General features: G+C 41.1%; 5 protein-coding genes and 2 long non-coding RNA genes across 9 annotated transcripts in view; 6 read left to right on the plus strand and 1 right to left on the minus strand.

Moving 5' to 3' along the window:
- The window catches only part of LOC134188912 (uncharacterized), a 2,526-nt gene extending 56 nt beyond the window's left edge, over positions 1 to 2,470 (plus strand). The window contains exons 1-4 of the mRNA XM_062657121.1: positions 1 to 18; positions 102 to 350; positions 424 to 499; positions 560 to 2,470. The exon at positions 1 to 18 is cut by the window's left edge and continues 56 nt beyond it. Of these exons, the coding sequence (XP_062513105.1) occupies positions 1 to 18; positions 102 to 350; positions 424 to 499; positions 560 to 2,240 (2,024 nt within the window). The 3' untranslated portion in view covers positions 2,241 to 2,470. The remainder of the gene's footprint in view (positions 19 to 101; positions 351 to 423; positions 500 to 559) is intronic.
- Positions 2,471 to 4,130: 1,660 nt separating this feature from the next.
- Positions 4,131 to 6,352, minus strand: LOC134188994 (uncharacterized). Its single transcript, XM_062657216.1, has 3 exons — positions 5,912 to 6,352; positions 5,498 to 5,830; positions 4,131 to 4,784 (listed from the first exon to the last, which is right to left on the minus strand). The coding sequence occupies exons 1-3, from the start codon at positions 6,309 to 6,311 to the stop codon at positions 4,294 to 4,296; spliced, it is 1,224 nt and encodes a 407-aa protein (XP_062513200.1). The 5' UTR covers positions 6,312 to 6,352; the 3' UTR covers positions 4,131 to 4,293.
- A 1,603-nt stretch (positions 6,353 to 7,955) lies between these two features.
- On the plus strand, positions 7,956 to 10,917 carry LOC134188752 (uncharacterized). The gene is made up of 9 exons (XM_062656941.1): positions 7,956 to 8,146; positions 8,578 to 8,844; positions 8,904 to 9,224; positions 9,301 to 9,899; positions 9,956 to 10,090; positions 10,151 to 10,342; positions 10,405 to 10,426; positions 10,489 to 10,541; positions 10,611 to 10,917. Exons 1-9 carry the CDS (start codon positions 8,038 to 8,040, stop codon positions 10,626 to 10,628), a joined length of 1,716 nt encoding a protein of 571 aa, XP_062512925.1. The 5' UTR covers positions 7,956 to 8,037; the 3' UTR covers positions 10,629 to 10,917.
- Positions 10,918 to 13,599: 2,682 nt separating this feature from the next.
- LOC134189323 (uncharacterized) lies at positions 13,600 to 14,200 on the plus strand. The gene is made up of 3 exons (XR_009971486.1): positions 13,600 to 13,694; positions 13,749 to 13,860; positions 13,917 to 14,200. It is a non-coding gene; the product is annotated as an uncharacterized LOC134189323 (long non-coding RNA).
- A 294-nt stretch (positions 14,201 to 14,494) lies between these two features.
- LOC134189190 (uncharacterized) lies at positions 14,495 to 15,269 on the plus strand. The gene has a single exon (XM_062657432.1). The coding sequence runs from the start codon at positions 14,679 to 14,681 to the stop codon at positions 15,186 to 15,188; it is 510 nt and encodes a 169-aa protein (XP_062513416.1). The 5' UTR covers positions 14,495 to 14,678; the 3' UTR covers positions 15,189 to 15,269.
- A 216-nt stretch (positions 15,270 to 15,485) lies between these two features.
- Positions 15,486 to 15,884, plus strand: LOC134189120 (uncharacterized). Its single transcript, XR_009971441.1, has 3 exons — positions 15,486 to 15,562; positions 15,642 to 15,742; positions 15,812 to 15,884. It is a non-coding gene; the product is annotated as an uncharacterized LOC134189120 (long non-coding RNA).
- A 4-nt stretch (positions 15,885 to 15,888) lies between these two features.
- LOC134189119 (uncharacterized) overlaps positions 15,889 to 27,500 on the plus strand; it is a 16,258-nt gene continuing 4,646 nt past the window's right edge. Inside the window, exons 1-14 of one of the 3 annotated variants that reach the window (XM_062657355.1) lie at positions 16,827 to 17,201; positions 17,257 to 17,398; positions 18,222 to 18,368; positions 19,502 to 19,684; positions 19,741 to 19,863; positions 19,919 to 19,977; positions 20,259 to 20,373; positions 22,131 to 22,415; positions 22,474 to 22,533; positions 24,002 to 24,115; positions 24,181 to 24,314; positions 24,384 to 24,460; positions 24,521 to 24,606; positions 24,666 to 24,974. In XM_062657355.1, the coding sequence (XP_062513339.1) occupies positions 16,855 to 17,201; positions 17,257 to 17,398; positions 18,222 to 18,368; positions 19,502 to 19,684; positions 19,741 to 19,863; positions 19,919 to 19,977; positions 20,259 to 20,373; positions 22,131 to 22,415; positions 22,474 to 22,533; positions 24,002 to 24,115; positions 24,181 to 24,314; positions 24,384 to 24,460; positions 24,521 to 24,606; positions 24,666 to 24,974 (2,181 nt within the window). In that variant the 5' untranslated portion in view covers positions 16,827 to 16,854. Of the gene's footprint in view, positions 15,923 to 16,826; positions 17,202 to 17,256; positions 17,399 to 18,221; positions 18,369 to 19,501; positions 19,685 to 19,740; positions 19,864 to 19,918; positions 19,978 to 20,258; positions 20,374 to 22,130; positions 22,416 to 22,473; positions 22,534 to 24,001; positions 24,116 to 24,180; positions 24,315 to 24,383; positions 24,461 to 24,520; positions 24,607 to 24,665; positions 24,975 to 27,500 lie in introns of those variants that run through there. The other 2 variants (XM_062657356.1, XM_062657357.1) reach the window with 2 other exon arrangements.

Consider the following 27,500-nt stretch of genomic DNA (forward strand, 5'->3'; position numbering starts at 1 on the left):
CGTTGTCGAGGAGAGAAAGTGAGACAACATGCGGACATGCAGCTGCGTCGGTTCGACGAACAAAACACACGTGGGATCGCGTTGTCTTTCTTTTTCTCTAGTTGTCGCAGGAGACGAATGCCGTCGCTGGAGTTCATCGTACGACTGCAACTATACGGACCCGTGTTCGTGGAGAAATGCCGTTGCACAACGATTCTCGGAGTCGCGGTTCAACGTCTGTGCCTGGTCCCAACTTCGAGAACAGTGTGAACAGCAGCCTCACTGTCCGATTAGAATGGAGAGTGGTAGGTATAGTCGAAAAGATTGTTTCAAGTCTACGACAACTTCACAAAACTACGTAAAACCAAAAGGTATATCCATTCAAGCCTGTGGGCTTGCGAATTGATTACGTTAATTAGCCTACCGATTGATTGCGTTGTGCAGGCTCCTTACTCGACAGAGAGAATGGAATAGTTTGCTTGCCAAAGAACGACGTTTATATTCTAGCTGATCTCAACCAGTGAGAAACAGATTAGTTATTACGTTAGTTAATTAAACTTAATTAGATTCGATTGTTTAGATATGTTCAACCGCCTTGTACAAACTTTATGCAAGAAACAACTGAAGGAACAACGAGCTACAACTACATGACCTGGATCTCTCTAAGTTCAAGATGCGAATCAAGTAAAACTCATGCTCCAAAACAATGCCGATCTAGCAATAAGATGATGGTAATCGAAGGAACAGTTGCTGCCAAAAATGTTGACGACCGCGAGCTTAGGGATTACCATTCCTGTTGGACAGTAGATTCAAACAGCTCCGTTTCACGTGACATCGACAATGACGGTGATTTGGTATTTCGTATTGGACCAATCGCTTGTTGTCCTGCTGGAAGAGAAGTCGGTGAGACAAACAGTATACCGGTTGATATTAAATTAACTGTCGGTGATGATCAAGACCACGTCACTGTTGGTAATACAGAGAGCCTTAGATCGTGTGACAAGTCTAAGCCTCTACGCATTACAATGAAACTGTCATCTGCAAAATACAAGGGATTAAAGATGTACAGCTACACGAAACCTGTGGCTAGGTGTGTTGTTACAAACGATACAAATAGCAGGAATCTAGACGGCAGACCTATGAATGTCACTGTGGACGATATTATTCAGTGTTCACTCTACATGGAAGTGTCCGTTGAGAGAGCACGATGTGTACTCTCTCACGCTTCTGCCTACCTTGCTTGGTCGGTCGCGTGTCCAGGAAAGGCATTAGCAGTCTCTGACATGAACATGACCATGATTGATTCGAGTTACTCCAAGTCGATTTATGTGGCAAATATTTCTAGTCCTGGATGTGTGATACATGTGTCAGGACGATATATGCAGCCGCTTGCGTCGAAGTGGACTAAGATGACAGTCGAAGGTAATGCCTTCCATGTCACTCTAGAGACAAACCGTCTAAACACAGAATCAACCCATTGGACGGAGATGACAGTTGAAATAACTAACGTTACTACAACAGGCTCAGAGACAAGTGGCCCGAGCACTAGTGCCGGATCAACCGAACGGACAACGGTAACAGTTGAAAGTACCAACGTCACCACAACAGGAGCAGAGACAAGCAACATGCAGGTGGACGCTCAATCAACAACATGGATTGTTCCGACTGTAGTAATAATTCTAGTCGCAGTTACTGTAGTCACAATCGTCGTCGTGGCTGTTCGATTCAAGTATATTTGGTTACCTCACAATCGATTTTCAGATACTATAAGTCTTGAGAACATCATCAATACAAGAGAAAATCAGACAACAACAGCAGCAAGTAACCAGGAGCTCATTTCTGAGCAGTTTTCTAGTGGAAGAGAGGACAGACAACGAGTGATAAAGGTTTCATGCCTTTTCAGTGAAAAAGACCTCTGGGTGAGGGAAGAGTTGCTTCCAAGGCTAAAATATTATAAAAATATAGAACTGTACAGTTATCCACTTGCTGGTCTATCAAAAACAAAGGCTATTACCAAGCAGGTGAAAGGAAGTAACAAAATTATTGTCGTCGTCAGTCAAAACTACCTGAGAGAAGAAATGACGGAATTTGCTATCGTCAAAGCTAAAATGGAGTCAATTAGAAACCGCAGTGTAGTATGTATACCGATACACCTTGATGACAGTCAGATGCCCGACGAGATCGAAGACATCTACAAACTTCGCCCAGACTCGGAGGATTTGTGGAGGCGATTGCCAGACGCAATAAATCAAAGTGAGTAGAGTTCTGAATGATCTATAATAGTCAAGCCATCTCTACCAAGCTGCTTGATGCTATCGCATTGATGTCATTGATCTGTAACTGTGGTCTAGCTGATATTATTCATTGATTTGCAGTGTAGTCGATTGGATTGGATTCACGTTGATGTGGTTGCTTTGCAAGAGCACTTGCTACTGATTCAAGTTTATGATTATAGCTTAATTGACGTTGTTCTTGATATACATATGAGACTTTGCTGTCACGCTCTAGAGTTGGTCGCCGTCTAAACTGGTTTGGGGGACCAGTTGTGGCAGCCAAAAATGTACTCCTACACCAGTTGTGGTTGAAATAGTTAGTCCGATATTGACGTAAGTCGTCCCGGACCCTAAACATAACCTTAACTCTAAACCTAACATTCTCTGACCCTAACCCTAACCTTTCTAGCTAACATTAACCCTAACCCTAAACTAGACCCTGACCTTAATTATGACCCTAACCCTGATCTTGAACCTAACCCTAACCCTGATTTTGACACTAACCCTGACCCTGAAGCTAACCCTAACCTTGACGCTGACACTAACCGTGACTCTGAACTTCCCTAACCCTAATCTTGACCCTGAAACTAACCATGATCTTGACCCTGACACCATTGTAAATCTAACCCTGACACTGAATCTAATCCTAACCCTGACCCTGACCCTAACCGTGACCCTAAACCTAACCCTAACCTTGATCCTAACTCTGATCTTGACCATGACAATTATCATAACCCAAACCCTGACCCTGAAACTAACCATAACACTGATCTTGACTCTGACCCTAATTATACTCTACCCCTACCTCTGACTCTGACCCTAACCGTGACCCTAACCCTAGCTGTTAACCCTGACCCTAACCTTAATCTTGACCTGATCCTGAACGTAACGTTACCCCAGACCCCTAAAGCCAGGTTTACTGTACGACGCTGGCACAGCACTCTGTGAGCGTTCTGGGCGCTGACAAGGACTCTCACATGAGCGTCAGCGAAGACGCTGGCGCTGTGCCATTCACACAGTATTGCGTCTGACGAGCGTGTTCATAGCAAAAAGATCACACTGCGATAGTGGTCTGGCGTTGCAAAGTAACTACGTGTGTACAATGTACTCGCGACAGACGTGGACGGCGATGTTTTGCTTTTGTTGCTGCTGCGCCGTAGTCTCAAGCGTTTTCTTTCATCCGTAGGTCCGTGTAGTCCTCTGACTGGAGTTGCCAAACGCAGGAAAAACTATGCATACACTCAATGAAAACTTCCATCGATGCCATGTGAACGAATAGAATATCCAATATACGTCCAGTTGCTCTGACTGACTTTCGATTGGTTGAAAATGAGCACATGATACCATCGGACGCTGGGTCACTTCCGGCTAGGACGCTCGATTAGAACTTTTCTCTCTTCCAGCGTCGTGGACGCTAGGCGAGCGTCGTGCATGCGTCATGCGAGCGTCGCAGACGCTAACATGTTCACAGTGTGACGCGGACGCTCGCTCACGTCATCGTCCAGAACGATCGCAGGACGCTCGTGCTGGCATCGTACTGTGAACCAGACTTAACCCTAACCCTGATCCTGACGCTGACCCTAATTATAATCCTATAACCCTGACCCTGAACCTAGCCCTAACCCTAATGCTCCCCCTAACTCTATATATAACCCTAGCCCCGGACCAGTCATGGGCTAGAACCAGCTGTCGGGTGACAGTGCTTTGTCTTTCTCAAATGTCTTGAGAAAACAACTGGTAACGAAGATTATATAAGAGTCACTTTAATTTAATTCTGATATTGTACTAAATGGCATACATGCATATTCACGAGGATGCACTAATCAATTACACAAGTCGTCAAAAATAAAATTTTGAATTTTATAAAAGTGCGTAAACTATTATAATAATTATAGTGTTAATTAACAAATAGTCGATCGAAGCAACAAGTCATAATATGCGTATTGCTTCTAATACACCATCAAATATAATGAAAAGAGATCTGCAGTAGACAAGACTATAGCAACTCATAACGACGCTGCAGTCAGTTAAAGTCTTGGGTTCAAACTTTTTCATTTCGTTTTCTTCTTTGGAAGTACTTCCAAGCGAAAATGACGGCAATCGAAACCAGCATGAGAAAGATGGCAAGCAAGCTAGCTGTCTGTAAATTGTAGACATAACTGTACACGTGGTACTGATTGATTATTTCTGTCTCGGCCTGGATTCTGGTTTTGTTTACTGGTTCTGCTGGGTGCGGCAATATGCACGGCCACTTAGTATCAGAAATAGAGCCAGAACACGAACACACCGCTCCACATTCTACTGACCCAGGGCCGCCGGAATTTTGAATAACATCAAGTTGCCACATTCCGGTATCTTCATTGACGCGCACTCGACATCCACTAAAGTCGGTTGTTGTTGTCGGTTGAATGTTGACGTACGCGAGGCTACACTGGTGGTGAGAATCGGCTGAGACTAGCTCGGTCTCGTCGTCGTAGAGAGCATGAGTCACAAACTCACCCCAATCCACGTCAACATTCGCATCTTTTCGCACTACAAATGTAATACTGCATGTAAGTATACATGTACGTTAGTACCTTACACTTGAAATGGCTACGTCATAAAAGTTATCTAGAATTAAGAAGTTTTGTGTTGTGTTGTGTTCTCAGCATGATATTAGTTGTTGTTTGCTTCATAAATTACATGATAATAAATAATAATTATTAGTTATCTCCTTTTGTCCAAATACAGTAAATATAATTTTCTGCTGGTTTTGTAATAATTAAAAATGTGTTTTAGTAGTGACTGATCTAGGGAGCTGGTTCTTTGGCAATGGTATCCGAGGAACTTCCCTTTTTTAGTCTGGTCTTACATGTCTATACATGTATTGTATCTGCTTTAATATTGTCTTTGTCAAGATATGTAGCGTTCTAAGTGTGCTGCGCAAGAAATTGTGTCAAGTGTATGGCCAAGTGTAGTAATAGCAACCTTCCGTATCCGTTACTGTATATTTGATGGCTGAAGCTATATGATGGTAATATATAAAAAATAGAATATTAAAACAATTAAAAATTAAAAATTTAAAAATATATACAGTCTGAAATAGGCATGCATTGTGTGTATTTTTTGTTTCATCTGATAATTAATCCGCATTCTAGATCGCTTGCTCATCAGCTTGTTTATTACTGATTACTGCATGCAAGACAACAGTGATTGACATACTCAATTTTGTCTAGTTAACTCTAATGATTTCTTATAGTACTTACCGTATTGGCATGCCACGTTACAAGCTGAATAATCAGACTGGGGACCAGCTGCAGAGTTTTGTGTAACGCCTTTCCATGCTGCTACATACCACCAGTCCTCGTCCATGTACAGCTGGCAGTATCCATTGTAATTCGTCCTGGGACGATCTCGAGCCTGAGGGATAGGATGAACTGTTTGAAGAAACAGCCCCATGTCATAACCAGATAGCCAGCAAAACGTTCTATATTCGTCTGATTCTGGAGTAACTAGAAGTCGCTTTTGTACACGGACGACATCTAAAGGATTGTTTGTGTTTTGGATTTTGAGACGAGTAACCTCCAAGGGTCCCTGGTCTGTAAAGAATTATAAACAAATTTAATTAATTAACCTTCATCAGCCCATACTCTAGTGCAAAACAGAGCGTCGAGATCTACCTTCGCCTGTTATTGCACTGCAAGTGAACGCACATTTGGTGTGTGGTTGTATATGTGCTATCCATCGAATACCGTCTCCTGTTTCCTCGTGATGGACGTGGCATCCACGACGATGCAAATTGTTTCCATCTTGGAAGATTCCCACTTTCACTCCAGAGGCCCCGCAGTCCAACGTGTAGACGTTCACGCTTGTAAAATTGAATTGAATCTCTATATCAATCGAAACGTCGCAATCTGGTTCTGAAAAGCCTGTCTCACAGATTTCGAAGTGCTCTTTGTTTCCTTTTGTATGATTGGTTGACTGGAGCTTCTGGCTACTGCACGTCAATACTAAATCACTCGACTGAAGTCCGACTGCGAGTTGGAGCACACACAGCGCTGCAATTCGACGAGCGCTCATCTCCCAGCCTTCAGCAAGCCCACGTAATGAAACTATACCAGCTGGTGATCGTCAACATTAATTTATACTAGTCTACATACAGTTCGATCTCCGTATATGGGGAACGTACTCAGAGTCATAAGACTCGACGTTACACCCCCTCTGTCTACATTCTGAATTCATTACAGATTAATCGCTTTCGTTCTCTGCCCAAACAAGTGAAAAATTGCAAGCAAGAGTGATCTAGGCGATCCATGCAGATCGACTACTACAAAGTAACTACAACTAGAAGCACAGACAGTGTTCCATCACCTATAGCTAAAAAGGGAATCCTTTAATTAGGGTGCGCTATATGAGACTCTGCATATATTAATGTGTAACATCAATTAATGCGTTAGTGTACACTGTTGTAGCCAAGGGAATGCATTCCCTTCTGAAAATCCCCGTCTAAATATAACTGCAACTATTTGGCCGGCAATGTGCTTCACCCTTCTCAACTTTGTAGCTATCTAACTGGAAAACATCGGACGTTTAAATCGCATTTACTCAAGAGATAAAAATATGAAGAACACAAGTTTTGATCTACGTTTAACTATGTAATTAATTAATTTACACATCACGCAGACCTACCAACCTAGCAGTGTCAAAATGCGTGAGTTTGCAGGAAGAAATGCGGGAGAATGCGGAAGTTTTTAAAAATTTTGGACACGCCTACAATAGCATTAATACCAGTAAATTTATATCGTAATAAGTGTTAAATAATATATATAAATAATATCTAATCATCAAAATTTAAGTATTTGCATGCCTGGTTGAAGTAGAAGCCATTAATTAATATAATTATAGCGCAACAAATGTTTAACCGATTGATTAATGTGCCTGATTAGCGGCACACAGCATCAACATCAATTACTAAACATAATAGTTAATTAATTAAACACATAACTTGTACTGTACGTACTACTGGCTGTTATAAAAATCTAAGAACAAAGTACATGCATAAGCTCGTGGCTAGTTGGGATGTTCTGGATTCTATTTTCTTGTGGCCTTCTTCGATCACTTTTCCAGCAATACATATGGTAATCTGGTAGCCAGCCCCTCCCTCTTATCCACCTCTGACCGACTCCTCATTCTATGTCAGTACAGTATTTTGACCAAGTATGCTAGGAAAGAGCCGGATGAAGAGAGGGGCTGACAAATGGAAATTGGTATTGGAATATCAAGTATGTGCGTACACATGAATGTACTAAAACGGTAGGGTCACAGTTACACAGAACAGGCACGTCTATCATTTTGTTCACACCCACCAATGGTCAGAATGCGGGAGATTTGATGCCAAATGCGGGTAGGCGGGAGAAGGGTCCCAAATGCGGGGGCTCCCGCTCAATGCGGGAGTTGGCAGCTCTAACATCACGTGATTAATTAGAATTCAAGTTGGTGCTTCTCGCGTTTGACTGTCAGACAAAAACACTGACAATTTCCAACGTCCAAAAGCAGACGTGAGAATTTGCACCTAATGGAGCTCGCCGTGTACCTGGCGTACGGTTACAAGCCACACCCACGCATGCGCAACTGTATTTGCGTAGATTGTTGAGAGTCAATCTGCCAAAATGACAAGGAGTGTGTCCGTAGCTGTGTAGGCACCAATCGTGTGATACGATTACCTACAATCGGACCAGTGTTTCTCGGAGCAGTTGCTCGTTGTGTAGGCGGGAGGTGAACAAAAATAGCTCAGTAGAGGTGTGTTATGTATATGGAGCGACGTCGATCTGCGTCTGCTTTCTTGATGTCGCCCTTGACGCTACTGTTGGTCACTTTTTCTCAATCTGCAGTTCAAGGTTCTTGTGGATCAGGAAGTAAGTACTGGAATCTGTGGCTGACACCGACACAAGCTCAGCCTTGAAGCAGATAGTAGACTTACGGCTACCTCAAGGCAGCACTGTTGTTTCGAGCTTTACTCGTTCTAGCTACGCCAGCATGTCTATACAAATATTTAGCTGCTGCCATGATATTGATTAGCATAGGAGGAATGTCATCACACACACACACACACACACACACACACACACACACACACACACACACACACACACACACACACACACACACACGCACGCACGCACGCACGCACGCACGCACGCACGCACGCACGCACGCACGCACGCACGCACGCACGCACGCACACACACACACACACACACACACACACACACACACACTTGGCAGTCAGCGTATTATCGATGTCATTTATGGAACTGCTGTAGCAAGTACATTTGATTTCCTGCAGATATTGCCGAGAAACAAGTAGTTCTTGCTAAATCAGTGAAGGTACTTGAATCCATTACTGAATCAAGGAGGAGGATTGCACGGGTTGCAGAGCGGCTTGAGGTAGTTGTGCAAGCTGTAGAAGAGGTACAGCCAAAGCAAGCCATACAAGAAATCATAGAATTTCAGTTGGAAAATAATGAGAACGTGGTCAAGTTTAACAGAGAATGCAATGGAATTCTAAAGAATTTTGGATCTTGTTTGACATTGAGCCACTCTATTGACATTCGTTAGAGCATTTTGTTTTATCTAATATTTTGTGGAGAGTTATTGTGATTTGTGTTATAGGTAAGTGGGTTCTCGACTGGGTGACCAAATATGAAATTTTTAATTTATTTATACAATTTCTCGTTCAACTTGTGGTGTATGGTCTCTGTAATCTCTATATTTTAATGTGGCGTTGCAAAAAATGGTCAGTTAATTGTGATGCACTAATTCAAGTTCAGGCTTTTTGGCATCTGATTGAGGATGTTGCTTATGTTGGTTTCAAAGAGCATGATCATATGAAATCAAATTGCTCTGTTTGCTGTTTAGCAGCTTGTTCAGATTCTGAACAGTCTGAAATGACATTATTCAACAAGTTCAAGAAAAGTGCAGCATTTACTTTCGGTCAGTACTAGGAGAGAAGATCTAAATTAGTTGTTTGATAAAGATGTGATTGCATTAATTATGTTGAACTTTACAGTGAAAAGTCTGCTTGTGAGAGGTGAGGAAACGACAGTTGTCTCTTCTACAGAAGTCTTAGTCACGCCAAAAGAAGGCCACACTGTGTTTAATGATATGAAGTTTTTTGTCCCATCGAATGCAGTTGAAACATCTGTTCTAGTTAGTGCTACATTGTACAGAAACCGACCAGGAGAGTTGCAGGAAAGTAAATGTTATGAAACCTGTGACGCCAATACTTTTATCATGAGCTTAGTATTGGAATTAAATCCTTGTGGTCAACACTTTAAGAATCCTGTTGAAATTACATTAAGTCACTCGGCAAGCTGTCGAGGTTGGCGACTATTTCTTTTTCGAAACAAGACAGACAACAAACACAGATGGGAAAAAATTGTTGAATATTGTGTCAACAGTGGCAAGTTGGATGTCCACGACTGTGACTATTTACCAGCAACCAACACTCTGTTTTTGACTCATTTTTGTCGCTACTGTTGGGTGGGCGTGGCACAGAATTATGCTAAAAAGAATATGTACTGTTCTTTGTTTGCCAAGCGTTTATACTCGAGAGACAGCTGGAGGTTAATTCTCATTTTACACGATGCATCTGACTCAGTATTTGAGGTCCGGTAAAAGCATGACTTTGTACTCTCGGATACTTTGAATGTGTCCTTGTGTAGAACATTCTAGCTAGAATGCAGAACACAGAAAGAGTACTTTATCTTGACGGTCCACAAGTACTTCGCATAGGGTCAAGTGGAACAGTTGAAGTCGACTTTGAAAGTCGTACGTGGGAGTCACCTCAAGCATCAAAGGTGGTTAATTAAAATTGCCATTAAATGAAGAGGACATTACTACTTGAATTCTATGTGCAGAAATTGCAAGTCAATGACTTATGGAGGATGCCATATGCTACAGAATACAACTTTGATTATCAAATTCATATTGTTCTGGGATCTAATACAAGTGAAGTTGCTCAAGAGAAGGAAGTGGCAATAAATATTAAATACAGAAATGAGACAGTGATCCTGACTGGTTGGCTGCCTCTGAGTCAGACAAAGGATTGTGTATGTCATAATAGGTTAATGTTAATTAAGGCACACATTACATTAACTGGTTTGCGTTGTAGGTTGAGTGCTCTCATGATGTTGGTTAGCAGCATGACAGATTGACTTAATATTAATTTCTGCAAATGATTGGTGTCATTGTTCAGGTAGCCAATCAGGAGGAGGTGACAAAAATGCCACAATTCGTCGGTCTAGTGCGGTATGTGGGTCTTTTTGTATTGACAGAGATATTCAAGTATTTGCAAATTGGTTTTGTTGAATTGTACAGGCAGCTGCAGCTTTCTAGTTTCTTTGTGTCTGCTAAGCAAGTGTGTGTCACCCATTCTTTATATCCACAGTTGTATGCATGTCTCAGCTGGTATTAAGTGTTCATGTAATTTTGTATTAGTGTCATGTGCTAGTTGGTTAAACACAGCAAAAACAGTTTACATTTTAAGAACGTGTCAATTTACTTTTTAACTTTGTGACGTATTACTGTGAGTACTAGATGTACTGACTGGGTTGAAATTAATTAATCAGCCCGTTACCTGGAGAACGAAGTACTGATTATAATTTCTGTTCAGCAATGAAATGTGTTTTTTTCTTATGGCGTCACCTTGGCGCCCTTTGTCAGCTACTTCACTGAATTAAATTAATAATGTTTGGCGTCCAAGCACGGATCCAGAGATGCAGCATCCTTTTAGTTATTAGCTAATTAGTAGACGTGTCGCCTCTGCGTTTGAATGCACGGGGAAAAGCGATTTTCGGTATAAACCTTCTTTCCTTGATATTGAAAACGAATTCACCTTGAAAGCTGGAGCGAAAAAATTCGTCCAGCTCAGGTTACAAGACAGACATGTGAGCTATCCAAGAACGCTTTGATGAGGAACTTGTGTGCTGGTATATCTATTTGAAGTCTGTTGCTAGTGATATGTTACTAGCTAGCATCTCCACAAGACACTCTAGATCTGTTAGCTGTGGACGAGCACAGCTTTCCTAAACTCATAAGAATTATATATTTGCGTACTTGCGGTGACGACATGTACTGCTACGTTTCAGTTAAATTATTGTAGCTGCGAACGAGCATCAGTGAGACAAAAAACGTAAGCTAGATTTAAAATGAGTCAGCAAAATTAATTAATTAATTAATGAAACGGCGTCGCTTGGTTGCATAGCCTTGCAAGCCAACCCTCCCCGTTCTCTGTGCACGTGAGGGCTAGGAGGTCTCTTCCGCTCTTTAGTCGCGAAAGGGAGCAAAATCGAGAGTCGTTTGACCCTTCTCGCCAACAAATTACAATTGAGTCGACCCCTCGAAAGGGGACCTTGAATCGATTTTTAGCGCATATGTTACGGAGTCAAAATTGCATTCATCTGGCATCGTCGTTTTGTCGATTCGTCTTTCCGTTTTGCCGTAAATCCATATGAAAAGTGCTGACGTCCGCATATAAATATATAAATATAATATATCTCGAGCTCAATTGACATGACAAGAGAGAGGCTCGCTTCGCTCGCCAACAATACATTTATTGATATTAATGCTATTGTAAGCGTGTCAAAAAAATTTGTAGACTCCCGCATTCTCCCGCATTTTTTCTTGCAAACTCACGCATTTTGATTCAGCTAGGTTGGCAGGTGTGGCTCTCGATTAGCTAAAAACCTGCTAAGACGAATGATGGACTATTGCATGGTATCACGCATGACGCGCGCGGTTTACAAAGTATGCGGATTACACCACGATTGACGGAGCAAGGCGTTGTTGTAGGCTTCCTAGATATGTAGATTTAGTTCGCTCACAACAGGTTAGTTAGACCTCCGCGGAAACGTGGGACACCAAGATTAGTGCAAAGGAAATTATCGTACAACACACGCTAAAAATTCACGCTAAAGTCAAGATTAATTACAAATTATTGCGTCTATACAGCTGATGAATGATGATATTTGAGCAGCTGCCCAACCGCAGACTATGTAAGTTATTTAGTTGCACAACAGCCGTAAGCAACGGATAATTGAACGCCTGAATCGGATAATTGAACGCCGAGTTCAGATAATTGAATACCGGATTCGGATAATTGAAAGCAAATACTATAGAAGAGCAACTGAAAGTCTGTTTCCTGAGTTCCTGCGTTAGAAACTATTGCTACGTAACGCAACCATTGTTACACGAATAGGTAAAGACAGAACACCATCGCTCGCCAAACACAATGCTAACCGAGCATTTACTTGTCTCTTGTCACTGAAACTGTGGGTTGGCCGAATGGCTTGACTCTTGACATATATCGACGTCATATCTATTGGATTGATGCTAAGCTCAAACATATAAAGCGAGTAAATGTGGATGGCACTAACATTGTTACTATACAGTTGTCATCATCTTTTCATCCTTATGCTTTGACGTCTTTTGACAACAAACTGTTTTGGACCGATTGGGACAAAGAGGGAATTATGGAGGTGACCATGAGAAGAAGTGGTGTTTAACAAAGCCCTAATTTTGTGAGAAACAATTTAGATAGAGCTTCTTCTCTTTCTATCAAATCTGTGCATTCTCATCGCCAACCAACTGTGGCAGACTATGCACCATGCAAAGTTAATAACGGTGGTTGCAGCCACGTATGTAATGAGGTGAACTTTCAGGCTGAGTGTCACTGCCCAGAAGGACTGTCACTTTTTTCAGACAGAAAGTCTTGTATTTCTCTAGACACTACAGAATGTCCCACTAGTTACAACTTTTGCTACAATAATGGAACGTGTGTGGCTGGTTCGTCATTGTCATGCAAGTAAGTTCTTATTGATTGACTGCATTTGTGGTGTGCCAATGGTGATTGTTGTCTTACATTGCATTGCTTTTTGAATGAGGTTATTGTTTATTATATGTTTTTTGTTTAATTTTATAGATGTGATAGGCATTATAGTGGCCCTCGTTGCGAGAATTTAGGTTGGTCAAAAAACTGGCTTGATTTGGTGTCTCACCATACCTTGGTCTGTTTATCTGTGTTGCACTATTTGATGTATCTGTGTTGTATAGTTTCTTCTCCTTGCGAAATTAACAATGGCGGTTGTGACCAGATCTGTGTAAATGGACGTCAGGGTTTAGTCATATGCAAATGTAGAGAAAATTACAATCTTCTTTCGGACTTCAAAACCTGTTTGTTATCTGACTTGTTTCAGTGTCCTGACTACTGTAAACATGGAGTTTTTACAGAAGGTCTGAGGGAACCTCAGTGCAAGTATAAAGCCATTAGTGACTGTGATGCAAATCTTAATGCAATTGTATTATTTAGATGTGATACCGGTTACGTTGGTGTACGATGCAATACTAAAATTCAGGCAGTTTCCACACCTGCTCAGTAATTGCCAACCGAAGGCAGCAACGATGGTAGGTATTGCATTGAATCAATCATTGTGGGGCTTAGCTGCATTGCTGTTATAGAAAAACGAACAGGAACAACAGGAACAATGGGTATTGCTGTTGGTGCTGCAATTGGAGTTGTAGTGATAGTAGCAGTAATCATCATTCTACTTGTAGTACGAAGGAGGAAACTGTATGTTAACAGGTTACATGATAACAGAAGTCTTATGTTGATTTTTATTATTGTAGATTGAGGGGTCGAGCAAATTTTGATAATCCAATTTATACTAATAAAGCTAATGAGGCGAGATTGACTGTCAGGGAAAACCAGTGGTAGCTTTGTGAACAAATCAGTTGCTACAATATAAGTTGAGGATGAGCTTTCATTGTTAGCAAATTCACAGCCATTGCTTATTATTAAAATAATGAATAGATGTAGAGTGTGTAACTACAGCTAGACAACTTTGCAGTGTTGAGTTATACTGGTAGTAATGTTATGGGTACATGTCACAGGTAACAATGACCAAGAAACCTGTGGAAAAGGATGACACAGTTACTGCCGTTGTACGTATTGATGTACTGTGTGGTTTGTGTGAATGGTTTTGTGCCTATAGCTAAGTTTCTTTTTATAGAGTGAGAAACCTTCGGGAACTTTCATTTGACTGCATGCATACATTGTGTAAATAATATGCGTCAGTCTGTACTGTGGATTTTATGAGGTTTTGTTTCAACTGTACATGTCATCTATGAGCTAGGCTCTCTGTCTTTGCTACCATACTGCACTCGTCAGCTTGACGCAGCTGTTGCTATTATATGTAGATGGTTAGTGCTTTTTAGTGTTTTTAGATAGCTGCATATTTCTGTAAGATTACTATCACTTGTGTCTCTATATTATCAACACTTACTAGTTTTGAACAAAGCAGTTTTTGTTTTTCATTTAAACCTACAGTTGGAGGAGAGATTCGAGACAGACAGGAGAGCCAAACAGAAGCTGCATCCAGACATCGTGAGATGTTACCTGGAGAATCAGTGGCAGTATGGAACCCAAGACAAGATAGTCGGGGACGGTGGCTCTCTGGAACAGTAGTCCAGAAACTGGGACCGAGCAACTATCTTGTAAATGTGAATGGTCAGGCTAGGTATGTTCATGTAGACCATATACTACATCATGATATCAGAAGTTTTCCACAGGATGTACATCAGGAGCAAACTTCCAATACTCATGATAATACAGCGACTATGATTCCACCACAAGCTGGAAATTATTCCGAAGTGAATGCTGAGAAGACAATCTCATCAACGGACTCTACCGGGGAAGACTCAGTACCAACTACTCCTAGCCACCCTGAGTTAACAGAGACACAGTCGGAACAGACTGATAACATGCCAACAAAGAAACCAATTGAGAAGTCAACAGAGAGAGAAAATCGACGATATCCCACAAGGAACAATAGAAGACCCCCAGGAGATATCGAGAGATTTAGTGGAAGGGAGTGTAGTAGAGTAAGGGACTACCCCTAGTACTCATTAACATACATAGAGATTATGACACTATATAGTACTTTGTGTAGTCTGGTATATTATTGCGTACACACTGTAAGCGAGCTGCAATAGAACAATATATAGTCGGTAACGACGCAACACTTTGTTCTTTCTCAAGATCTAGTGATCTTCAGTTTCTGTAATTGATCAATCTTGCTTGCTATGTGGTTTCTCTTTTATTGATTGCTTGTATTTATTTATTTGTATGTCCAGCTGCCTGTTTTCATTTACACATATTTCTTGAATTGTTTTGTTTGTTTTATAAGATTCAGACAGTTCAACGAAGGAAATAGGGGCTCTAACAGCAACTTCAGTTGCGCTTGAAACCCAGTTCTCAAACGAGTCAGCTTGAGGTCTGTTGCCTACATGATGTGCTTTGTATGCACACTACATTAAATGTACCAAAATGTCTTACAATGTGTTAGTAACCAGAAACTTACTCAGATTGCTCAAGAGACAGTTGATGCTCTACTACATGCTGGTGTTGAAACACTTGATCTCAGCAAAAACCAGCTTTCATCGCTGTCACCTTGGTATACTAACATTTCACTCATGCATTTCTAGCTAGCTGATTTTGTAGCATGGACTTGTGTACTCTTCAGGATATCTCAGCTTCAAGGCACTCTCAGCGATTTGAACGCCGCTCACAATAAGTTGGCTGTTGTGTGTCCTGAGATCAGGTGTTGTGTTAAACTCACACGAATTGTTCTAAGGTGACTGTATTTTGTGTGTGTATGCAAAAGGTGACTTTCTCTGACTTTTTTGATACAATATACTCCATGCGCTGGACTATAAAAATACTGACCCTAGGTAACAGCATCATGTCTCTCGCTAGTTGGAAACTGTCACTATACCTTGAATGCTTAATGTAGGCGCCAACAAAATTGCATCAGTTTACGATCAACACGGGGTATGATTTGTATTTCGCTTCAAAGATATAGGAATGATTTATATTTATGACATGCTGTTTGCACAAGTACTGGTATGCCAAATATGTTTTATCTTGGTTACGCCCACTCCTTGCCCAAGTGCCAGACAGTGCCGCCTTACTTTGTTGACAAACAAGAATTTGGCACCAGACAATGCTTTGGCCTAGCAATTACAACTGACTATGGTAATGTGGTCTAGCAAGCATTGGTCTTTTCTAAGTTGCCTTTGGACTCAACAAAAGCTCTGCATGTAGCTGATCGAATTTTGCAGATTTTTAGTTTTCCTAAGTTTTATTGTTGTCTATAACTCTAACTACAGTAGTACTACACGGCAGTTTGTTAGGTTTGTAAGAACCTACCAGTTGACTTTGAATCAAATTTGAGCATTTCTGATGTCACATTAACAGTCTGACGTCGGTCGGAAAACCAAGTGGCAACCTAGTGCACAGTCTCGTAGTCTCTAGTTAACAATTTTTGCGTACCAAAACACTTGTTAGCAACATCGGAGAATGGAGCAGTTGCATGCAATCTAGGCCGGAAGTAGATAGCGTCTCCCCTTTTTCATCCGGACCTTGCTACCAATACCCGCAAATGGCTAGCTGTAAGCCAAATCGTACTAGTGTGGGTGGGTTGGAGGCGTTGCACATCCGGGGAAGTTCAATGAATGAAACCACTGGGCATGCTCGTCACCGCGGTGTCTTTTCTGCGGCCAACTAATGCAAGAACCATACGACTCAGAGTCCGGACGTGCAGCTTGCGGCTCGCACTATGAGGACGTCGTTCCCACTGGACAATTCAGACCTCGACTTGGCGTCGTGATTTTACCAGACACCGAGCGCCGACATCCAGACCGACTGCAACATGAATCACCGCAGGAAGCAAACGGTAGGAACATGGACGTACATGTTTCTGTAGGCCTACGTCTTCACGCTGAGCTGCAAACGGACTTCGAGACTGGACCACTGATGTCGCGACTAGCACGGCAGATCGAGCTAGAGGTGGAACCGTCTGCAGCAGTAGGCGAGCCGCTGCCTGCACGACTTTCGCGTGGAAACATTTCTGGGTGTGACGCGATCCCGGTTTTTTGTATGTTTTTTATCTAATCTTGTTGTGTCAAGTGGTCCGCGTCTGGTGCGAAGTAGTCACACCATGTCCCAAACTGATCATTGTCGGTTGCAATGTGCCGTATACAAGTCTCCCAGTAATGGGCCTGCTCGCACTCTACGCGTTGTCATCTCAAAGAAACGGCTGTCAATGGAGGTAGGTGTCATGTTTTGGCATGTAGCCAGCGCCTTGTTAGTTTAGGCCACAAATAAAAGCAGTTGTTTGACAAGAACTGTCGCACCAAATTTGGTCGGTGGGCGTGTTTAATTTGTAGACTAAATTTTAATTTTTGAATTAAATTTAAATTTAAACTAAAATTTTAATTGTCGAATTAAATTTTAATTTTTGAATTAAATTTTTAATTTTTGAGTTCAATTTTAATTTTTAAATTAAATATTAATTTTGGAGTTAATTTTAATTTTGGAATTTAATTTTAATTTTTAATCTAAATTTTAATTTTTGAATTAAATTTTAATTTTTGAATTAAATTTTAATTTTTAATCTAAATTTTAATTTTTGAATTAAATTTTAATTTTTAAGCTAAATTTTAATTTTTGAATTAAATTTTAATTTTTAAGCTAAATTTTAATTTTGAATTAATTTTTTTAATTTTCAAACTGAATTTAATTTTTGGATTAAATTTTAATTGTTAGACTACATTTTAATTTTTAGATGAATCTTAATCTTTAGACTAAATCTTAATTTCTGGTCTAAATATTAATTTCTGGATAAATCTTAATTTAATTCTAATTTTTTAAACTTACACATTTGAGCTTTGTTGTAGTGTACCTCGTCTTTACATACTGTACTTACACTCACCAAGTTTGCTCGCATAGACTTTGAGGAATGCTAGTTGCATTAGTTAAATGAAGTATAATGGTACATTTCTGTACATAATAATAAAATCGTGCACATGGATGTTTGCAACTACATTTACAGTCAAACAATCAATTTTATTCTTGTGGTTCTATCATTATAGCGGACGAGTGGAAGAAGTCTGGTTGGAGATCCTCAAACTTTAGTTGTTGGTGCTCAAGGTCTGTTAAGTGTACATGTGCATTGTCCCAGCAGGATGGAGTTGGCTGCTGTTAGTAAACGAAAAGACAATCCTGTCAAGAACCGTGAGGTACACACACACACACACACACACACACACACACACACACACACACACACACACACACACACACACACACACACACACACACACACACACACACACACACACACACACACACACACACACACACACACACACACACACACACACACACACACACACACACACACACACACACACACACACACACACACACACACACACACACACACACACACACACACACACACACACACACACACACACACACACACACACACACACACACACACACACACACACACACACACACACACACACACACACACACACACACACACACACACACACACACACACACACACACACACACACACACACACACACACACACACACACACACACACACACACACACACACACACACACACACACACACACACACACACACACACACACACACACACACACACACACACACACACACACACACACACACACACACACACACACACACACACACACACACACACACACACACACACACACACACACACACACACACACACACACACACACACACACACACACACACACACACACACACACACACACACACACACACACACACACACACACACACACACACACACACACACACACACACACACACACACACACACACACACACACACACACACACACACACACACACACACACACACACACACACACACACACACACACACACACACACACACACACACACACACACACACACACACACACACACACACACACACACACACACACACACACACACACACACACACACACACACACACACACACACACACACACACACACACACACACACACACACACACACACACACACACACACACACACACACACACACACACACACACACACACACACACACACACCAGACGTTTACAAATTATAGAGCTGTCAGACTTACTGTATGTCTGTCATTGACTTTGTGTAGTGAGGCAGTCCAGTCTCTAAATAAATTATCTATGATGAAAGAAAAGAAATACAAAAAATAAATATTTGTTATATTTAGAAACTGCCTAATTATTTTTTATGTTTGTCTTACACTTATTCTCAATTTGATGTAAGAATCTGTGTGTGTCTAGACAACCAAACTATCAGCATTCTTTGCTCGCGGAGGCATTTACCACAGTGAATTTGAACTGTGTCGCCAGTCTGGTGATAGAAGAATTGTGGCAGATGAGACACAGGAGCTTGATGTTACAGTGGATGTAGAAGTTGCCTGCGGTAATAGGAAGCTGATCTTCAACCTTTCGTCGTTGTACTTTGTATGTCAAGTCATTGTTGCTCTAAATACAGTACATTTATTAAAGTATTTTTGCAGATGGAAGAGAAGTCTGGTTGTAGTCATCATGATCGATTTGCTACCGAGACAAATAATTTTGGCTCATTTGGCACAGTGTATTGTGGAACAGGAGGACAAGAAATGGCAATAAGATGCATTAAGGTTTTTCTTTGTATTATGTATTGTTGCAATTGTTGTTGACTTTTTGTTGTTGTAGTGTTCGCGAGATTGTCTTTCACTGCAACAATTTTGTTGCGAAATTTTGTCAAGGACATGGTGAGATCTTGAGACACGACGATGCTGTTTGTAGTTGTTGTTTACATCGTGTACGTGACAGATGTAAATATAGTCGTCTTTCAACCAAGCTACCATCTGATGAATGGCTGCTTCTTGCTTGCATCACGATGCTGCATGTGTCTGTGTGCTGCTGCTGGCATAAGCACGTACATTGCATGTTATGGTCAGTACACTGATTGTTTTTATAGACTGAAATGTGTTTGCATTCTTACCTGCGTAACGTATTGGCTGTAGTTTTTTTTATCAACTCTCAATTTCAGGACCAACCATGACTGTATTGTTCGACTTACTGATTTCCCTATGAGTGATTCTGATCTATACATGTTATATGAATGTATGCCTTGGAGCTGTCTGAAGAGTTTACTGAATGACAAGGTATGTGTAATATACAATATTGAATAATTTATTATCTAGAGTTTTGACCGAGTCGTAGGGCAACAGGGCCGGATCCAGAGGGGGGTTCAGGGGGTTGAAACCCCCTCTTTTCCAATAGGTGTGGTTCAATAATTTCATATAATTTCATTAGAAAAGAGAAAACTAGTAATGCTATAAATAACTGCTACCAGATGAACCCCCTCTTCCAAAACTTCCTGAATCCGGCTTTGGGTAAAGGCAATGAATATGATTGAGTGTGTTGCAACGTTGCAATTATCACATCTTTAGTGCAATTTGACCTCATTGTATGTTAGCATGTATCAATATGAGACCTATATCTGCGTGGCAGAGATCTAGCTATTACAACAGGGGAATTATTCGGGAGAGGGAAGTATTTTTGGCAATGACCTGTATGTAGGAAATTATTCGGGTGAGGGAATTATTACGGTACTACTGGGCCGTAGCTGTCAGTTTGGAAGTGGTTCGGTTGAAAATTTGCAAGCACACACATACGCGCATGCACAAAGATAAGTCCTTTCTCTTGTTGGCTTTCTTCTTTTGCTTGCTGTCAGTACATATGTATATCTAGTAATCGGACATGCTATCTCTTGAAGGATTAAATGTTGCGAGTGCGGTCTTGCTTGATTTTTTTGTGATTTTAGACTTCGAATGTAATAATTAAGTCTGTCGGTCATATTCTGGTGGTAGTGCAGTCATGAGATAACTCCACTTTGCCTGACTATTCTGCTCCTCAAACTCAACTTTGCTGGACTTTATAGGTGATTACATTAGAATTAATTAACATAAGGAAAAGTAACCTTTCTTGCAAAAAACCTCCAGCCAGAAACCAGAATGAACAGCTAGGTATGCAAGCTGTATATGTATATATATATATATATATATATATACACACACACATTCTAATCTGTGGGGCTGCATGCAGGCACTTGAGATGAGGCTGTACAGAGTGATTAAAAAACTTATTTAAAGGAGAACTCTCACCAAATACTAAAACTTGTTGAAAGAAAGATACAAGGCCTGGTATCTTCCTGCAGGAAACCTACGGTCCAGACAGCCACAGAAGCAGATGAGTTGTTCAGACGATTCCCCGTATGTACACAAAGTCTTACTCTCTCGAAGTAACTACTTTAGGTTTAACCATACCAAGTGCTCCTAACGCACCCAAAATTCAGCGAGACATGATCTATGAGCTAATCTAAGAAGGGTCTACTTCTGAGGTTGTATTGCCACAGTCGATACTTGCGTGATAACTTTGGGGTTCCAGTTTGCTTTAGTCAATAAATCACAACTTGACACCATATGTCTTACAATCCTTACCTTGAAATGTGCACAGATATCGGTCTTCCTTGCTAACCAACAATCAGAGGTACGCATATGCCACATACAGGTACTAAACACGCCTACGCAGGTAATTTCAATGCTTTATTTCTTTGTTACGGTAAACTTCTGCAGTAAACGGTTGCAAAGGGTTGTGTCATGAAGTGACAGCTTTCATCTGAGAGATAGTTGATTTTGGTGAGAGTTCTCCTTAAATCAGCTATAGCGATACCCTATTTTGGAAGTTTGGGGGAATAGTCCATTGATGAAAGTACAAATATTGGAAATGGGTCCGATTTAACTTGACCGGTGGCAACATCCCTGTAACTAGACTGCATATTACACTCCAACTGTGTAGATTTTAGTAGGTGCATTTGAGTATGTGTTAGCGGGATTTATGATCATTTTGTGTCTTGCAGGAGAGCAGCTTGGTATTGAATTGGAAGATTCGTTTGCAGATTGCAAAAGATCTCGTTGAGGCTGTCACATTTTTAGCTCAACGAAATCTTATTCACCGTGATATCAAGTCATCTAATGTTCTGATTTCTGGCAATTCAAGAGCCAAGCTGGGCGACTTTAGTAACTGTGTCCTGAGTCAACATAGCTGCTCGCCTCTGGTGAACATGACATACACAGACCATTTACCTCCTGAAGCACATAGGGGAAAGTTCTCCTTCAAGACAGACGTGTTTGGTGTAGGAATTGTAAGTTAATTTGTCTTTAGTTTGGTGAATGTTTTGTTACTATTGTGATTACATGCAGATATGCTTTGAACTTGCAATTGGATGTCCATTATTGTGTTCTGAAATTTCTTCTAGCTTGGTAAGAAATATAAATAGTTTTGATTTTGCTTAATTAATTGTGTTAATCAATATTCCAGTTGAATTTTGTGTGATATCTATCTGTGTTGTTTATATTGTCTTTACAGTCAGAAACATAGGTGTAGTTTGTGCGCTCTCATCTTTTTAAAAGGGGAACTCTCACCAAATACTAGAACTTGCTGAAAGAAAGATACAAGGCCCAGCTGGTATTTTCCTGCAGGAAGCTTACAGTCCAGCCAGCCACAGCAGCAGAGAATGGGCCACGAGTTGTTCAGACGATTCCCCTTATGATGTACTCTCTGCTTGTTTGGAAGTATACTTTAGGTTTAACCGTACCGTTAATCTAAGAAGGGTCTCCTAGCTTTTGAGGCTCCATGATTGTATGGACACAATCGATACTTGTGTGATAAGTTTTGGGTCACAGTTTGTTTAGTCAATATTATCACAACTTCCCACCATATTGCTCACAATCCTTACCTTGAGAAGTGCACAGGTATCAGTCTTTCTTGCTAAGGGGCTGTCTGTAAATAACGATAGTTTTTCTACTCCGTAAATTTCCCACAGTTTCCAAGACCCACCACCCACCCTCCTGCTTTGTGCTACATAAAATATTGAAGACACATGTACCAGTATGTTGAATATTGTAGTCCTGTCGCTAGATTTATGCAGTGTCCAAAGTGCTTCAATAAGTGCATAATATCCAGCGTCCCTATCAGGATCGGCTAACTCTAAAGAAACGTCCCTTGCCAAGAGGAGTTTTCTTAACAACTTTGGCTGTACTGTACAGCCATTTTCTCGACACGTGGTTGACATTCAGTTGACACGTAGTTAGCTATATGTGCAAACTGTGTTTATCAGTAGGAGTTTTCTAACTGGACACGAGTCTAGACACTCAATACCAGATGTGTCAAGTGGTGTCATCAATATTATTTACTTTGAAAACTTCAGAGACCCACCACCCACGAATGTAAAGTTAGGGAGTGAAAAAACTATCACTATTTATGGACAGCCCCTAACCAGCAATCAGAATTACTGTGATGCCACATACGGGTACTAAACACGCCCACACAGATAATTTTACTTTATTTCCCATTATGGTAAACGTCTGCAGTAAACGGTTGCAAGGAATTGTGTCATGAAGTGACAGCTTTCATCTGACAGATTGTTGATGTGGTGAGAGTTCTTCTTTAACCTCCTTGGCGCTCTCTATCTGCTTACCTCTTTACGTGCTGATTCCTGCTTGTTCTGTTGGACAATTAACCTGATAAGATTTGTTGCCATTTATAAGTACTTGCCGTTTTATAGTAAAGATTGGTTATAATTTTGTTACTAGTGTCTGGCATGTTGAGATGTCTTTTAACGTAAAATATTGTTGCTTTGTGTAATGCAGCTGTCTCACCTTATGACGTGTAGGAGATATAGATCGTGAGTTAATCACAACAAGATGTCTTTTGTAACTTCTGTTATAGAGTACGGATCAAATACCTGCCTGGCTGATGCGAACAAGCAACGGCAAGACTTTTCTCTGCATTGCAGAAGCAGCAGTAGCAAATAACCCCGAAAGTCGTCCAACAGCACAAAAAGTGAAGCATTTTAATGATTAATTAAGCAATTGTATTAGTGGGTGATCAATTATTGACTAATACAGATGTTGCGTATGCTGAATGAAGTCATTGTACAGAGAATTGGTGATGGTTGCTGTTACATATGCAGTGCATCAGGCGATGATGTGCAGTGTGTTTACGCTGTCAATCCAGCCACATTGTCATTGGCTCCTTATTTGTATGCTAACATTACACTATTACCTAAGTAATACACTTACAGTTGTCTGTTGTGTTTGTATCGCCCTCGAAGTGAAGCGATAAGAGAGACGACTGAGTTGTGTCTGTCAGCAGACAACTGCGACGAACTGTTGGCATTTTATGAAGGCATTTACACGTCGTTGATATATCCGATATTGTCCACATGAGATTCGACTCCTGTTTTAGATCCACATGCACAACAGGCAAGTGCAGCACGACGTCCTTCAATAATAGGAGCAGCAGCTCAGTCGTTATCGCAAGATTCGCGTCAAGTTTGTCATTTGAATATATTTCATTTATTTCAATTTGTACTGTGTGAAATATGTTTTAGGTGTTTTCTAGTTTGAGACGCGAAGGAAGAAACCATGAAGCTACTGGAGGGCCAACTGCTGCCACAGCAATGGACACTCCAATTGTATTACACACTAACCCTTCGACATCAGTCGATGTGACGTCAGAGAATCCAGAGTGTGGTGATCTCACCATTATTCAGTGTCCGCTCTACTTTCGAGGCTGCCGGTGGCGAGACGTCGGGAGTAAATTTCAAACTCACTGGAGACAGTGTGCTGTGAGGGCTAGCGAACAGGACAAAGTACAACATCTTGTTCTACTTGATATGATGCGGTCTTCTCTTTCTGAGGTAATATTATATGTGGTAGGCGTACGCTTTACTGTTAGTCTGCTGCGTGTGGTCTAGTCTCCAGTAGCCAGACCCTTTCCGCCATATACTTCCGGCGGGATGGGGGAGAGGGTCTGGCTACGCGAGACTACGTGTGGGCTTGGTGGGTGTATAGTAGTTGGGTACATGTTTGAGTGCAGGTGTATGCTGGGTGTATGCCGTTGGTTTTATCTGAGAACGTTGCCGTGCATGAATCAGAGTGGAATATAATGGTCGGTCATCGGTCATTGTTCGACCAACTGGTGTTCATGACCGACCACAATTTCTCTTTAATCGGACATACCTACATGATGGTCAAGACGTAATAGTTATTACATGAATGGTAGGGAATCAATGAGTGACACAAACATCTAGACAGCGCAACCTTTTTTGCTAGAGCACAATGTCCGACCAAAAAAATTGCTGTACATTCCACTCTGTCAGAACATTGATGTGCTAATTATCTTGTTGATGGTCATTGATTCACATTAGGAAGACAATTCTAAGCCACGTGGGTGCATTCGAATTGCCCACTTGCAACGGTTCCGGTACGAAGAGAATAGTCATTCCAATCACCGGCGTAGCGTCGGGGGGGGGGGGGGAGCCACCCAAACATTTTGGGCATGTCATTCCAGTTCAAGCAGAGCTAAAACTTACTAAACAGTCTACTTAATCTTGAGTAGTATGTAATGTTGACGACGACGTTGATAAGTAAGTGTAAGGTCGACAACCCAATACACCGGAGAATGGAATCTCCAGTGGTTTCGCTACCTAACGATTTGCATGCACTAGCTTGTACTTTCTCCACTTTGTGCTCAACTTTTTCTACCTAGTTAGACCTATTGCTTGCTACATTACACAAAATGCTAAACTTGGTCAACGCTGGTTTGCACTGAATTAGTATTCTATCTAGATCTATTGTCATCGAGATACCATATAGGACGATTGTAGCAAGCCTTGAAAACCTTTTTTTAGCACGGACTGTAACAGCTAGTGTGTTCGGTTTCATGGACTTGTTTAGTACGCACACTGCTTGCACTCAGTCTCGCAGTTTATTTGTAACCTGAAATCGATCAATACTCTTACATACTGTAAATCAACAATATTTTGTAAGCAGAAACTTTCACAAGTTTCCAAATTTGCCATTTCGTTCATAAGCAACGATGAATGTAGCCACTTTTCTGTGCAGAACATCAACACAAAATCACCAGAAAATCAAAACCACAGCACCACGCGTAAGTATCTGCTAAGCGCCTAGGCATGTGTACGCCCTAGCAGTATCTCACAGGTGTCCACGTGCGGACATGTCAAAACCACAGCACCACCTGTAAATATTAGGCATGAGTCTGCCTCGTATGTACAAGTCTGGCACGCATGACACGTGATGACTATTAGTACTCGAAGTGTCACTAAAATCCAGAGCGACAAAAATTAGTAATCAATAAACTTTGGTAAATCTGAAATCGCCTACGAAATTTACGAAAGTTAGGTCGTGTTTCCACTAGCTGCACCTTAAACTAGTTTAGCCTAAATGGGTTTAAGAACTAAACCAGTTCAAGAAAGCGCTGTTTCCACTAGGAACTTGCACATCCGAGATGTGCAAAACAAACGGTCTAGGAACGCCTTATTTTGAAGTATTGGGCTGCTTTGTCGCCGAGTCAGAGCAACTGTTGGTTTTCACTGATTCAGCATCTACTAGTAGGAATTTGCATGACGATGACCAAAGACACTGTCTTATCTCTCTCCGTAGCTACTGATTTCTCTCCCCTTGTTAACGACCCTTACGTCTTTTAAGGCAATCCTATCCCAGCAAAATAGTCAATATCATCAAAACGACATTGTCAGAAGCCATCTAAACAAGCGCGCTACTGTTAAACCTAAACCACTTTGCTAAACCTACTTTGAAGTAGGTTTAAGAAATAAGTTTAGGTTTAACATATAACTGGTTTAGTGCAGGTGGAAACAGGTCAATTCTTAAACCAGTTTAGCTTAAACCACTTGGTAAACCGGTTTAGGCACTAGTGGAAATACGCCCTTAGATGCTTACGAAATTTTGTTGATTTACGTAGTACATGTCTACATGTCTACCAACTGTGAGTGAGAAATAATATTGGGCATGGTTCCACAAGTAAAAAATGGGCATGGCTTTGCAAGTAAAAATGGGTGTAATTTGAAGTCTAATTTATTGGTCCCCCAAACTTGATGACCACACTACGCCGGTGTTCCAATCGAACACTCGTTCAATTCAAACCGCATTCCGGAATGAGGGGTGTGCATGTTGTTGGAGTGTGTGACGTTTGCGATGTAGTATCTGTACGTCTGTTGTCATGACTGACGAGCTAATGCACACGTATGGTTTACGGTTTGGTTGAAACAAACAGGTATGTATTTCTTTCATTCTCACACCTCTAGTAAACCTAGAAACAGAGTAAACTGATCGACAAAGTGGTTTACTCGTAATAGTAAACCGATCATTCCTGGGGCGCATTCGTTTATTCTATTCCAACC

Source organism: Corticium candelabrum, chromosome 13 (genome assembly GCF_963422355.1).
Source record: "Corticium candelabrum chromosome 13, ooCorCand1.1, whole genome shotgun sequence".
Taxonomy (NCBI): Eukaryota; Metazoa; Porifera; class Homoscleromorpha; order Homosclerophorida; family Plakinidae; genus Corticium; species Corticium candelabrum.